Here is a 15,905-nt window from a genome sequence, read left to right on the forward strand (position 1 = left end):
CTTTCTCCAACATGCTCTATGAGATTTTGGCAAATATATTTGCATTTATTCTTTTTGATCAGAGTTCTGCCTGCACAGATGCTTCTCCTCATACAGCAATCAGATCCAGTGTCTCTCTTTCAGTCCATGCTGGAACTCATTTGCTATTCTGGAGAGATGGCATGGTCACCTGTGCTGCTGAGTTCGCCACGCTGACCAAACAGGAAATGAAATTCAAAAGTTCCCTGGGGCTTTTCCTGTATACCTGGCTAGTGCATCGGGGTTCAAAGTGCTGTCCAGAGCGGTCAAAATGGAGCACTCTGGGATAGCTCCCGGAGGACAATACCATCAATTTGCATCCGCACTACCCAAATTCAACCCAGCAAGGTCAATTTTAGCGCTACTCCCCTCGCCGGGGTGGAGTACAGAAGTCAATTTTAAGAGCCCTTTAAGTTGATGGAACGGGGTTGGTTGAGTGGATGCATTCATTTTAAAATTGACCTAACGCAGCTAAATTTGACCTAACCCGGTAGCATAGACCAGGCCTTAGAGGAATAAGTCTTTGTAAAAGGTTCAGGCATAATCTGTGTCTGAAATATCATCAAAGTGTGTGTCTGTGTAAAGTCTGGCATTTATGGGGGTCTGTGATTGTTCAGCTGGAGGAACTCAAAGGAGTGTTGAGGAGAACAGGGCAATATTTAAAACAGGTAGCATTTTAAAGTGTTTCCTCTGTCAAAGTTAGTGGTAGCAAATATTTTACTTAAACAGGTATATAAATAGACCAGTTGTCTTTTGAAAGCTTATTGTGCCAAAATTGGAGACTACATTGAATTATTCAAGTGTGAAACTAAAGGAATTTATTACTGTTTTTTAAGTGCAAATCTGCATGCAACTCGAATAATAGTCACTACAGGTGCCTGTGTAATGTCGAGTGTGTGTATATATACCCTTATATGGGCACACACATGAAACCTTACAGATATACCTGGAAGGGAAAGCAGCCATGAGCCTCTGACTCAAGGATTCTGCCATTCCTTAATTTATTGCTTCCTGATTTGTTAACACAGCACATGATCGGTTATTATTTTATATAACTCATTTGCTCTTACTGTCATAAATGATAGCAAAAAGTGTGTACCAAGGTTTGTAGTGGTTGCATTTATATGTTATATTAGGTCTTTAACAATGAATGTGTCACAAATAAATAGGCAACATAGTACATAATCAGCTGTGCCAATGGGAAAGAGCAGATATTACACAGGAAAAAGAAACCAATTAAACAGTATTCACCATGAAACAGTATCTGAATGTTCAGTAGTTAAACACATGTCCTTGTCTTTTTTAAAAAAACCGGACAAATTCCAGCCTCCACAGATATAGAGTTCCCTGAGGGCTAAAGATCTAACTTTAACTTCCACACAGTAAACTAAAACACCCCAGACTGGTGGCGGTGATGCAAGCCGGTCGTCTGAATTATGATTATTCAGTCTGGCATTATTTTAATCTGCCATGACTCTAACGTGCTTGATTTAGATTTATCTTGACCTGAAAACTGGAATCTCAATTTCTTTCTCTTTACAACTGATTTATCTTGTTCCACTAGTTTTTATTTCAACAGCAGACATTAAGAAACCTTCCAAACGAGTCAGACTTGCACATTTATCTACATCAAATACATTTGAATCAGGTTCCCCCCACCCGCTCCACGCATCATACTCTGTTTTCATTTGTTTATGTGACAAGGAGGTAATGAATTACGGTAGCTGAAAGTCAGACAAAACACAATTCTCCAGCAAGGCTGTTTTCTGGGCTATATTTCTTTTCTTGATAACCAGACAATAGCTAAAGAAATTAAGGAGGGGGAGAAATGACTGATCTTTATGTATGAGATAATGGATGAGCCTTGAATGACCTGTTTTTTTGTTTTGTTTTGTTTTGTTTTGTTTTGTTTTTTCTTGCGGTAAAACAGTGTTGAAGAAAGAGGGCACTAGCGTACAGCCCATATCCTCCCATCTGACTGTATTAGTGCTAAAGCTCATGTTAGCAGGAGAACTGCCAATGACTGCTTTGACCAAGGAAGGAGCGAACTGTCTCACTGATTCAGGTACGTCTCAAGTTTAATCCTACAAATAGACCAAGCTTTAAGGTATAACGCTGCAGATAAAAGATCCAGACAAAAGACACTCAGGCGACACATTCCAGGTCTGTCTGGCTTTCGGGCCAGTTTGAGACGCCTCTTGTGTGTGGCCGTAGGATCGGGAAGGAGAATCGGGACTGGTGGCTCCTCAGAGGATCTTCCCCACTCTCGTTCTCCCTCGTCCCCTTTCTCCATCCTTCAGGAAAGGGGGAGAGACCCGAGGGGCGAAGCCCTGGCGCGATGCTCAAGAGACCTCCCTCCCCCCCGGACCTCATTCTGGCAGGCGAAGCCATTCGGGAAGGATGGGCTGCCGCAAGCGGGGGGTTTGTCTGTCTGTGTGTTGGGGGGGGGGGTCGTGACAGCGTGCGCGATCTTGGCTGCGGTAGCAGCCCCAAAGGCGGAGAAGTTTAGGGGGAAGGCGAGTCGCCGTGGCAGGAGGTAAAGGGCCAGGGCGGGTTGTAGCGGGGTCTGGCTCTCCTGTGCGCTGTCCTGGGTGCTGAAACCAGAGCCAGCCTTGCCTTGCATCGGGGCGCCCAAGCCCGGCTCAGCAAGTCAGTCCGCCTGCCTTCCCTCTCGGCACCCGATCACCTTTAAACCGCATTCAGCTACTTCAGCTGGAACCGCCTGGCTCCACACCTCTGGGTGCCCAAAGTCTGCAGGCAAGGCAGGCGTGCCAAGAAAGCACATCACTACTTTATCTGTGGTTGCCTTAGTAACTAATATGTATTTCCCCCGGCTTTCATATATGTGTCTCTTGTGGAATTTTCCCCTTAACCCCAAAAAGTTAACGTAAGCTGTAATGGATTTATTTTTTTTCTCCTCTGACCTTTAAATGACATTTTCCTTCACTGGAAAGGCGGATTTCTCTCTCTCTCTTTCTTTTTTTTGAAAGTGAAGTCTTCACATCCAAATGATGTTTTTAAATGACAATGAGTGAAGGAAACCCTCTCCCCTCCTTTCTGATATGGCGACCACTGAGGCGATGATAAGATTTTTATCTGATTAACTGGCTTACAAAAGTTTTAAAACCTGTCAGCTATTCTATCATTAGTTTCAAAGGTACAGGCAGCCGCCTCCTTGTCTTAAACACATCTGTGTGTCTATGTATATATTCTTCCTTGAAACTTACATTTGAGAACCTCTTCTGATTTGCACACTGACAAAAATATTTAATTCTCCAAACCCTTTTAAGATTAAACTGATTTTTACTGATTGCTGCCCTGACAGTTTTCTCTAACAAATGTGTGTTATTCCTTCTTCCTATGTCAACAGGATACACTTCAGTACTACGATGACTCCTTTTGCACCTGAGAGCCATTTGTTTAAGGCTATGCCGTAGTGGGATTTAGAGCCACTTGACAAGTGACGGGCGAGAGGCTGGTATTTCCTTTAACAATGTGCAGACAGGAGGAGCCCATGAAATTTGTAACCTGCATTTGGATGACATCCTGTAACAAAATGATTGGAGTGGTGCTGGTGTTTTTCCCTGCTATCTTCCTGGAGATGGATATTCTCCCCAAAAACACTGGCAGGAAGATGCTGCTGTCGGGGGCTTCCTCGCAGCGATCGGTAGCCAGAATGGACGGAGATGTCATTATAGGTGCCCTCTTCTCGGTCCATCACCAACCGCCGGCCGAGAAAGTGCCGGAGAGGAAGTGTGGGGAGATCAGAGAGCAATATGGCATCCAGAGAGTCGAAGCCATGTTTCACACTTTGGATAAAATTAACTCAGACCCAGTCCTGCTGCCCAACATCACGCTGGGCAGTGAAATCAGAGATTCCTGCTGGCACTCTTCCGTAGCACTCGAGCAGAGCATTGAGTTCATAAGAGACTCCCTGATCTCCATAAGAGATGAGAAAGAAGGGATCAGTAGATGTGTGCCTGACTCTCTACCCCAACATCAGAGCAGGACCAAAAAACCCATTGCTGGGGTGATTGGTCCAGGCTCCAGCTCGGTTGCTATCCAAGTTCAAAACCTGCTCCAGCTCTTTGACATCCCCCAGATCGCTTATTCTGCAACGAGCATCGACCTGAGCGACAAAACTTTATACAAATACTTCTTGAGGGTGGTCCCTTCCGACACTCTGCAAGCCAGGGCCATGCTTGATATCGTCAAACGCTACAACTGGACCTATGTATCCGCAGTACATACAGAAGGTAAGTATGGAAAAGCAGCGCACTTAGAATCAGGCTAGTGGATTTTCCTTCCCACCCCTTTTAGCCGCTCTTTCCCCCACACCCAGAGAGCCAGCCATAAGCTTCTGGCGGCAAGCTGAAACACCACTGCATGGCGTGCTACACGGGTTTGTCATTTACGTGGTTCTCTTGCTCCTAGGTCACTAGCAGCGACCATCTAACTGACTAATGTAGAGGAATGCTTTCCACTAAGGAGAGACGGAGTCCTTGACGCTAAATTTGAACAATTAGATTGTGATAGACTATTTGTTTGCCTTGTTTCTCCGGGCAAGTCAACTCCACCCCAGGGATACCAACAGCAATTGTTTTGTTATTAGTAACCTAGCTTTCTTGAAAAAATAAATGGAAAATAATGCAGTCTCCCCCCCATACACACACTCCACCACTGTGGGATCTGAATAGTGTTTCTCTTCAACCAGGGAAGTTAGCGCTGAACAGACTGTTAGATAGTGTCCCAGCTTGTGTTCAAGCGACAGACTAGATGTGGTGAAGTATCAGACCTTATTTAAGTTCAGAGGAGAAGGACTGGCACAGTTAGACATGCCCAAGACTCTTAGGTTTGACCCTGTCCCTTTACTTCTCATACATGGAAAGATTTCTCCTTCTTGCATTTTAGACTTTAATTTCGAATTAAAAAGGTAATTAATGTGAGAATCTAGAGCTGAAGTTAATCATGGTATAAAAATCATTCTTAAAGAGAGACTGCCAGTTCTGTTATGAAGTGTACAGATTTTCTATGAGACAAATCCTGAGGGGCTGCTTAGTTTTTATTCAGGCAGAACAGTCACTGATGTCAATGAGAGTTTTAGCTGAGTGAGAACAGAGTCAAAATTGAACAAGAACTCCAGGATTTGGCACTATATTTGTTCTGTATTAATACTATAAATTAATTTCTGGGACTATACACATAGAGGACTGAATCCTGAAGGCATTGCTCGAATATATTTTACAGAAATGTTTTGCAATGAAGTAAGTGTATAGAGGTCCATGCTAGTTGACAGGCCCGCAGTTCTAATATTCAGTAAAGTGTTACTACTATATGAACATAAGTAAAAGTCTTACTGTATAGAGACAATTTGTTTTCAACAAGTTTAATTAACTTTAAACTAGTAAGTGAAGGAATTGTAAGATCACACTATTTAAAACTGGAAGCACTGGTTCATAGCTAGACCATTGGTTTTGTCAAATACAACCAAATTTATATCCACAGCTAACTTGTACAAGAAGCAAGCCCTTTCAATCCAATACTGTGACATTTCTATTGTCCAGTCATGCTGCTGAACACCAATTTTTTACATAGTAAATGACAAACCTGATTTTTTGTCATCGCAGCACACCGGTTAATACATTTAGCCAAGTAAATCCATATGTAAATCTGATTTATGATTCCCTTTAAATTAATGAACTAAATAGGCAACTTTGTGCTCAAAGGTCTGGCCAGATGTAAACAGTTGAAAACATATATTGCCATCATGAAAGAAAGAAATCATCAGTTAGACTTGCAAATGTCACATTCAAAGGTGAATTGGATTAACCTGGACATACGAAACATGAAAGTGCTGCAATTTTGAAAAATGTTAGAGCAGGGAACAATGACCTGACATTTGCAGTTCATTTTGTGCCCTGTCACAGATGAAAAAAACAAACTGATGTACAGGGTGGAACCTGAGATACTAAAATTCTTGGATGCTAGTAGATATGATTATATTTTGTGACAGATCAGAGTGAAAATACACAGGAAGGGGCAGCTCCTCATCTGGTGTAAGTTGTCATAGCTCCATTGACTTCAGTGGAGCTACGCCAGTTTACACCATTTGTGGATCTGCCCCTCAGGAATCTGTTCTACTTCTATGTGCATATGTAACTCCCGTTAACATTAATGAGAGTTATCTTCCCTCTTGGGAAAGAGAATAGATTATTAAAGTTATTTGTTATTTTGTTTTTTTTTTTTAAATCATGATATAGGAGACTTTTCATGGTAGCAATTTCACTCATTACATGCAAGAACTTTTAATTAGCTATCACTTTTTAAAATACCTTATTGACTGACAAGGAGTGCTTCTTGCAGGATATTTTTCTGATATCCAGGGTGATACTTTTGGAAATGTTGAACTAATTCTGTTTCACAGTGTGATAAATTCTTCTGCAGTATCAAGGGATCATTTTTCAGATTACTCAGCTTTCATTACTCCCTTTTGCACGTGTGCGCACACACACACAAAATGTCTCTAAAGATTGTCTCTAAACCCAATTAAAATATAAATTATATTTAGTTGCACAAGTACATATTTGTTGAGCTCTTTCCCAGAAGAACTATAGAATACCAATTTATAAAGTATGAAAATCTTCCCTCCCTCACCCTTTTAAGGTGAAATTACTGTTCAGGAACAGCATTGCCTTTACTTTTCTACAGTTTAATATCCTATGCATTCACTGAGATCTATCTAGATTGTGAGAACGCTTCCCTCTTCCCCTTCCCAATGCCTGTGGCATGCAAAGCACCTTTCTACTTTGCATAACCAACACAAAGGCCACTCTCAGTACCAGTCCCTGTGAACAGGGGCTTCTTCATATTTGCTTCCATACCAGCTCACAGAGCAGGGCTAGTGCAACAGAATCTACACCACCCTTGCGGTATGTACCACATATACAACCCCTATGCACACCACGCTTGGGGCAGATTGTGGGTTGTGGCATTATGGCTTGGCACCACCCTCTACATAGGACTCTGAAAAGTGTACACATTTCTTCCAAAATGCACAGGCAGTACCAGTGCAAACTTCCATCATACTGACTTTCCAAAGAGCTTAAGACCTGGGTGGAGCACCCCTGGGAGTTGGACAACTGTTCCCTTCTCATGTCAAATCAATCTTTGGCCCCCAATGCCTCAGATCATTGTAGACACCTGGGCACAAGGAAATGAAATGAGATCACCAATTCATTTGACATAACCACTCAGCGGCTGTCAGATAGCAGTATTCTTCAGGCAGTACCGACCTAGTCTGGATTCAAATAGGTAACCTAGAAATTAGAGTCTCCATAGTCCTTCTCTGATACTCTAAGCCATTTCTGTTCTCTTGCAGTGTCACCTTCAGACATAGCTGCCCAGAACAGTTCAGAGAAAACAAAATAATATCATAATGTATAGATTATTCTATCTTTTAATAATGATCATAAATAATTACCACTTGAAGTTTGTGAACTATACACAGAAATTTGTTGACTATATAAAATGGCTTCCAATTAGTTTATCACATTGGGTATATAGTGACAATGAGGACAGGCAAAGCAATCCAGTTTGTAGTAGACTGTCTTTCTGGTAGTCCATGAGAACATATTCTTCTGTTCATTGAACACATAGAGGTTTATTCTCCATCAGAGTGCAGGACATATGCAACTTCTGGCATGGCATTTACCTGCATAAAATCCCTGCACATTCATGGGAGATAGATCTCTTGAAGATATGGAATATCTGTCTTGTGCAACATTGTTTTCAGGAATACATAAATATTGTAATAAGGTACAAATTACTATTTTATTTTCAAAGGTATATATAATTCCACTGGAAAAAAATCATTGTAGACTAAAATTGACACATAAAGCTAGGCAGACAAGAAAAGGGCAAGTCATTTTGCTTAATTATGTGTCTCGAACACAGTTGCACATCAGGAAACTGCATTATTTTCAGCACATCTACCTAGACAAATTTGTATGGCCCTATAGTAGCTGCAAGACATTTTCTAGGCTATTGTTTTTTTCATGGAACCTTCAAAGAGTATTCAATGTGCAGGAGGACTTGTGGCACCTTAGAGACTAACCAATTTATTTGAGCATAAGCTTTTATGAGCTACAGCTCACTTCATAGGATGCATTCCGGTGAAGTGACCTGTAGCTCACAGAAGCTTATGCTCAAATAAATTGGTTAGTCTCTAAGGTGCCACAAGTACTCCTTTTCTTTTTGCGAATACAGACTAACTTGGCTGCTACTCTGAAACCTGTCAATGTGCAGGGTTGTTGTTGGTGGTGGGATATTTTTTGTTTTTATTTTTGTTTTATGTGCACATGCATCCTCTCAGCTTTTAGGGATGATTCAGAAAAGGATTTCTGTTCAGAAAAGTACTTAAGTACATGCTTAACTCTTAAGTATCCACCGGTCAAGAAGGATGTTTGGTAAATTGGAGATGGTTCAGAGAAGGTACCACAAAAATGATTAAAGGACTGCACAACATGCCTTAAAGTGAAAGACTCACAGAGCTCAATCTGTTTAGCTTAACCAAGAGAAGGCTAAGGGATAACATGATAACAGTCTTTAGGTACCTACATAGGGAGCAGAAATTTGATAATAAAGGGCTCTTCAATCTAATGGGAAAAAAAGTATAACAAGACCCAATGCTGAAAATTGAAGTTAGACAAAGTTAGATTGGAAATAGGGCACGCATTTTTAAATATAAGGATAATTAACGATTTGGAACAACTTGCCAAGGATTGTGCTGGATCAGGGGTGGACTTTTTGGCCCTAGGGCCACATCGGGGTTGCAAAATGGTATGGAGGGCCAGGTAGGGAGGCTGTGCCTCCCCAAACAGCCTGCCCCCCGCCTCCTATCTGACCCCTCCCACTTCCTGCACCCGACTGCCCCCCTCAGAACCTCCCACCCATCCAACCCCCCCACTCCTTGTTCCCTGACCGCCCCCTCCCGGGACCCCCCTCCCCTAACCTCCCCCAGGACCCCACCCCCTATCCAACCCCCCCCGGCTCCCTGTCATCCCCGACCCCCTGGGACCTCCTCTTCCAACCCCCTGCTCCCTGTTTCCTGGATGTGGCCCACGGGCCATAGTTTGCCCACCCTTGTGCTGAATTCTTCCTTGAACAGTTCTTCTAAAGCAGTGGTTTTCAACTCAGACTTTCAACTTTCAACTTAGACTATGTCTAAAATTTCCAAAAGCTTCATTTGAAATTTTTTAGGGGTCCGCAAATGAAAAAAGGTTGAAAACCACAGTTCTAAAAGTATGCTGTAGTTCAAACAGGAATTCATTCAAGGAGGTTTTATGGTCTGTTATATACAGAAGGTCAGACTAGATGATTACAACGGTCCCTTTCATCTTTATAATCTATGAATAAGGCTCAACATTAACTAATGAAATATTTGTCATGATTATAAAGGCTTTTTAATTAAAAGTAGAGGATGTGGTCTTTATCTTCATTTCAATTTGTTTTGTTTTGTTTTGTGGCCATAACTGTCGCATATTCTCCACAGTAGTGATTCACAAGAAACTCAACCATACAACCACTTACTAGTAAAAGGATGGAAGCTGTATAAACTTGGACATGTCAAAGGGAAACATTCTTTTGGCAATATTGTATAATAAGCTTGAGAGTAGAGAATTCATCATGGTAGTTTGTATGGGCTAGAATAGTGGCTCTCAACCTTTCCAGGCTACTGTACCCCTTTCAGGAGTCTGATTTGTCTTGCATACTCCCAAGTTTCACCTCACTTAAAAACTGCTCGCTTACAAAATCAGACATAAAAATTCAGAAGTGGCACAGCACACTATTACTGAAACATTGCTTACTTTCTCATTTTTACCATATAATTATAAAATAAATCAACTGGGATATAGATATTGTACTGACATTTCAGTGCATAGTATATAGAACAGTATGTAAACAAATCAGTGTCTGTACGAAATTTTAGTTTGTACTGACTTCACTATACTTTTTGTGTAGCCCGTTGTAAAACTAGGCAAGTATCTAGAGGAGTTGATGTACCCCCTAGAAGACCTCTGTGTACCCCCAAGGGCATGCATGTCCCTTGTTGAGAACCACTGGGCTAGAAAATAGCTTTCAGTTTAAAGCTATTGCACTGTTTGGGGTGATGGGTCAAGAAGCACCTCTAGTTTTTTGTATGTCATAAAGAAGGACTTCATTTCTGTTAAATGCACAAGGGCAGTAAATTATGGAAATGGCCAATGGAATTTGTTAAACCAAAAATATGATACATTTAAACATTGTGTTGTTCAAAAATTTTTCAGAAACTATTCTTGATTTATGTGAATACACCCATTGGGCCAGCTGTTTTGCTGGTGCAAACTGGCACAGTTCCAATGGCAATGCACCAGTTGGCAGTAGTGGAGAATTTAGCCCTACATTTTAAGTATTCACCAGATAGTTTGGATTAATAATGTTCAGACTATGGGTTGTTCTCAAACTGTTCCCTTGAGCTACCTATTTACTATTCACAGTGTAACTGATCGCATGGTATGTTTGGAGGAGTGCCACTTTTTTAACATGAGAATGATGGATTCATAATAGTGAATAGCAATTCCAGTACAAATTAATTAAATTTTCAGAATTCAAAAATATTTTCATGAGTACATTTCAGTGGTTATAAGAACATTTGCAAACAGTGATTAGTACGGCCTAATACAGAGCAGTGATTTGTATCTGAGATGTTTATTCACAAATACATTCACCAAGCTATTTCTTCATTATTCAGCCACCCTTATAAACATCATGTGGGATCTCTGAAGCATGGTGTTGTGGGGGAGAAGCAGAAAAATTGAATTTATATTTTTTCAAAACCAAATTTAGTGTAAGCACAGAGACAAATGGAAAATCAAGTGGTGACTGGAATTTTCTCTGCATTGGCCACACTAATTATATTTATAAGAAAGTGGTGAGAAAATCATTTACATTGATTGATGTTGACAAAAAATGTTGCTTATGACAAATACAATAGAGAAGTTATTCAAGAAAACTTCCTTCTTGAAAATATATTACCTTATAGCGTTACTAAATTCACAAAGAATCAAGCTTTTCAGCTGCACAAGTGGCCTCATGAGTTATATCAGTTCAAAAGACTCATCTAACTTCCACACCTGCCATTTCAGCAATATTCCTAGGTTTCACATTTGCGAGTTGGCACACTCGGTTCATTTGTGCCAGTTGCTTCTATTTTTCTCTATTCTCCTCCTGCTTTTAGATTTGTACATCCCACAGTCCCAGTATGCTACAACAGATTTTCTGTGTCAATACAAATTGTTTTAAAACCAAGTCAAAAGAGCTGGGTTTTCTAAACAAGCTATATGAAAATGTCTTTAAAATGTTATTTTGAACACAGAGTTCTTAATATTAAGGCAATCTTGCCTTGGTTTCTCAGTCAGAAAAAACTAAGGCTATGGAAAGTTTGGGTGTCTGATTACTTATGGTAACTGCCATTAAAAAAGGTATTTTAGGAGATTGGAAGGCTTAGGGGATTGACAGCTTTAACAGAATGTAGGGATATTCTCATCTAGATCATTGATTCAAATACAGACTAAGCCATCAGTGATGGACAGTCATTTCTAATGCTGATTGGCATATGAGAAATGAGTTGTGGTCTCTGTATATTTTCTAGCTGACAGGTGTTCACAACACAAAAACCACCATCACAGATGGCACTAATTAACATCCCTGCTTGCAGTCTCAGCAGAAAGGGCAGAAATTGACTCGACTTGGACACTTAAATATACTACCTTCTCTCTTCTAGAGGTGATCTCTTCATATCAGTGTTGAGGCACATTGTTAGAGCAGTGTGGGGAAGTTTGCACATTCACCAACAGTGTTGCATCTGTCCTGTGGAGAAATAGAGACTTTCAGTTTGTAGATATGTCAACCTGGCTTCTTTCACAAACACTAAAAGGAATTTAATATTTAGAAAATAAACTAAACTTGAAGGGATTTCTTCCAGAAGGGTGTACATTCAAGATGAATTAATACATGTACAAGTAGAGGTAGAAGCTTATAGTCATGAATGTATATAAATCTAGGGTCCAAATGGACTCTTAAAATAAGTGGGAGAATTTCCATGGACTTCAGCCGAGTTACAACCACTAACATCAGTGGTGAATGTGACTCTAATTCTTGTCTAGATCCTGCAAGCAGTTCCATGTGGACTCTACAGCAATACAGGATTTCACTGAAGTAAATAGAGCTCCGTGCAGGCTCTCCGTGCATAGGACTCTCCCACAGAGAGCTAGTTGCAGGATTGGGGTCACTGGTTGGAACCCTGCCCTTGTTAGAAAGCCAGAATGAGAAACATAGTTAACAAATAATGTATAAGCAGAAACCCAAACATACATGGCTTTATTAGTAATTGGTATTTGTTTTATTTACCATATAAAACTATCTCTGACTGAAATTTCAGTCTCCAAGCAGATGACTCAACATGCACATGTGAAGGCAAGACAATACACACTATTTAATATGTGCCCTCATTTTTCATTACCCATTAGTGACTGTTGTAACTGCAAATTACGTATAGCCAAATAACACAACATACAAAGCAAATATGACACTAAACTGGGAGGAGTGGTAGATACGCTGGAGGGTAGGGATAGGATACAGAGGGACCTAGACAAATTAGAGGATTGGGCCAAAAGAAATCTGATGAGGTTCAACAAAGACAAGTGCAGAGTCCTGCACTTAGGACGGAAGAATCCCATGCACTGCTACAGACTAGGGACCGAATGGCTAGGCAGCAGTTCTGCAGAAAAGGACGTAGGGGTTACAGTGGACGAGAAGCTGGATATGAGTCAACAGTGTGTCCTTGTTGCCAAGAAGGCCAATGGCATTTTGGGATGTATAAGTAGGGGCATTGCCAGCAGATCGAGGGACGTGATCGTTCCCCTCTATTCGACATTGGTGAAGCCTCAACTGGAGGACTGTGTCCAGTTTTGGGCCCCATACTACAAGAAGGATGTGGAAAAATTGGAAAGCATTCAGCAGAGGGCAACAAAAATGATTAGGGGGCTGGAGCACATGACTTGTGAGGAGAGGCTGAGGGAACTGGGATTATTTAGTCTGCGGAAGAGAAGAATGAGGGGGGATTTGATAGCTGCTTTCAACTACCTGAAAGGAGGTTCCAAAGAGGATGGAGCTAGACTGTTCTCAGTGGTAGCAGATGACAGAACAAGGAGTAATGGTCTCAAGTTGCAGTGCGGGAGGTTTAGGTTGAATATTAGGAAAAACTTTTTCACTAGGAGGGTGGTGAAGCACTGGAATGCGTTACATAGGGAGGTGGTGGAATCTCCTTCCTTAGAGGTTTTTAAGGTCAGGCTTGACAATGTCCTGGCTGGGACGATTTAGCTGGGGATTGGTCCTGCTTTGAGCAGGGGGTTGGACTAGATGACCTTCTGAGGTCCCTTCCAACCCTGATAGTCTAGGATTCTATGATTCTAATATGTATTTGTAGCATTTTGTGACATGTGGGGAGTGAAGTGAAGAGTACTGTGTAGCACAAGCTGTCTTTTCATCTGTGAATTGCCACTGGCTGCATGGCTTGCCTCCATCAAAAACACAGTGTGACATGCCTTTCATTTCATTGAAAGGCATCCCACTTGTCACACAATACTGCGGCCCTCTGACTGAGCAATTTTCATTTGTTTGTGTTCTCTCGTGCATGTTTTTTAAACAATTGAATGGCATAAAAATACTTGTAGTATATTAATAACTGGTGAGGCATTATAGTAACATTAATTATTAGGGACCTGATCCTGAATTCTTTATGTATCCAAAACTACCTATGAAATCAGTGGAGTATCGCTGTGCTAGGCACTTTAGAAATATTGATCGCTAAAATAAATAAGATGCAAGGTCATACCTGAAGTGAATAAAATTATCCACGGCAGTCACAGGTGATAGATATTGGGCCTGATACAATGCCCATGGAAGTCAATTGAAAGACAACCATTGACTTCAATGGGCATTGAATTGGGCCCAACATTCATATTATGTATTGGTCTGTTGGATTATGGTACTAAGATTCCTCAGGCAGTATTACAGATCCACAGGATGCCCCTGTGTGCAACTACATTGATCTCACTGTTCTCTGAAAGGTGTGTAAAGTTTCATGTAGGCAAACAGCATTGTCTTTAGCTACATATTTGAGGATTTTCATGCACGTCTTTTATTCCACCCAAGTAAATTATCCAGTAAATTTAACCCTTTTTTCTATCTGCAGATTGTTCGCAGATTTTTATTTTTATAAATGTCTTCACTGTTTGCAATTGTTTGACAAATGTTTTACACTCTTATTAATATGTGGATAGGTGTATTTGTACAAAACAGCAATTCCCCCAAAATTTATACAAACAAAAATCCACCTGTATAAAAAGCAAACAAAAAGGGTCATGAATTTGGCTGAACTGACAGCATTTCAAAATGTGACTGAATGTTCATGAATACCATTTTACAGTGTTTGACAAGGCTGTAGTGAACACAGTATCGATGCATCTACATACACTAGTTTATAATAGTAGATGAATAACTATATTGGGCGGGGGAGGGGGGAATCTCTCACTTTTAGGCGTGGTCTACACTAGAAGATTAGGTTGGTTTAACTATGTTGGTCAGGGGTGTGAAAAGTCCACACCCCTGTGTGGCGTTGTTAAGCTGACCTAAGTCCCTGTGTAAATAGCACCAAGTCAAGGGAAGAATTCTTCTGTCGACCTAGCTACCACCTCTCAGGGAGCTGGATTACCTACTCCAATGGGAGAACCCCTCCCATTGCCATAGGTAGCGTCTACACTGAAGCGTTACAGTGGCACAGCTGCAGTGGTGCTGCTGTACTGTTTTATGTATAGAGAAGCCCTAAGTCAAACATACCTTTCCAGGGGAGGATATTTGACAACAGTGAAATTGGATAAGAACATCTGTCAGAAAGCATCTTTTGGAGGACAATAGCATCTGGGTTAAGCTTCAGTTCTGAGAGTTGTATGATGCTAGTCCTGCAAATGATTATGTATTTCCCTTTTGCGGGCTCCACACTTGTGAATCTGGAATCAGGACTGGGTACTTAATGTGGCGATCTTTATAAAAGCAGATCATGACCCAGAAGGTTCTTATTTTGTTCTTCTGTAGGAAAAGCCAAGCTAAAGCAGTCTTTACAATACAATTAGCGTGTGGGCGGCGGGTATAATAGGCAAGGGGAAGCATTGCCTCCCCTAGCACAAGCATCCCTGCTGCCTGACACCTGGGCCGTGGTGCCCCCCTGCCTCTTTCCCTCCCTGCTCTGACCCTTCCCTGAGGTTTCCACAGCTTGCTGCTGCTGCCTGAGGTGAGTCTTCCTCCTCTCCTTTCCTCCACCCCATCCCACCTCCTTCCTCGCCTCGGAGGTCCCCGCAGCTGTCGGCCATGTCTCTCCTCACCCCCCCTCCCCGCGGGCTGTTTGTGTGCGTCAGAGAATGTGAGCGGGGAGTCAGTGGCAGACAGGGGGAGTGAGGAGGTGAGCAGAGGGGATTCCTGGGGGTATGTCTACACTGCAGAGTTGTTGACAAAACTTTTGTCTTTCCACGGTACTTAAAAAAGCCTCCCCGCGAAAGACAAACATTTTGTCAACACAAGTGGCAGTGTGAACGTGGCTTTGTTGGCAGGAGCGCTCTCCTGCTGACAAAGCTAATGCCACTCGCAGAGCTGGAAGTATTTTGTTGGCAGAAGTGCTGACAAAGAGTGTTTACACACACTGACTTTTAGCAACAAGGCTGTGTCGACACAGCCTTATCACTAAAAGCTGCATGGTCTAGACAAGCCCTGAGTTACTTTACACAGTGAAAAGA

At 41.6% G+C, this 15,905-nt stretch overlaps 1 protein-coding gene across 7 annotated transcripts in view; it reads left to right on the forward strand.

Annotated features, from left to right (window-relative positions):
• Positions 1–1,981: 1,981 nt before the first annotated feature.
• The window catches only part of GRM1 (glutamate metabotropic receptor 1), a 339,484-nt gene continuing 325,560 nt past the window's right edge, over positions 1,982–15,905 (forward strand). For 5 of the 7 annotated variants that reach the window (XM_073337558.1, XM_073337560.1, XM_073337561.1 and 2 more), the window contains exons 1-2: positions 1,982–2,083; positions 3,389–4,274. In XM_073337558.1, coding sequence (XP_073193659.1) covers positions 3,512–4,274 — 763 coding nt within the window. In that variant the 5' untranslated portion in view covers positions 1,982–2,083; positions 3,389–3,511. Of the gene's footprint in view, positions 2,084–2,218; positions 2,440–2,464; positions 2,555–3,388; positions 4,275–15,905 lie in introns of those variants that run through there. The other 2 variants (XM_073337556.1, XM_073337557.1) reach the window with 2 other exon arrangements.

Source organism: Lepidochelys kempii, chromosome 3 (assembly GCF_965140265.1).
Source record: "Lepidochelys kempii isolate rLepKem1 chromosome 3, rLepKem1.hap2, whole genome shotgun sequence".
NCBI lineage: Eukaryota > Metazoa > Chordata > Testudines > Cheloniidae > Lepidochelys > Lepidochelys kempii.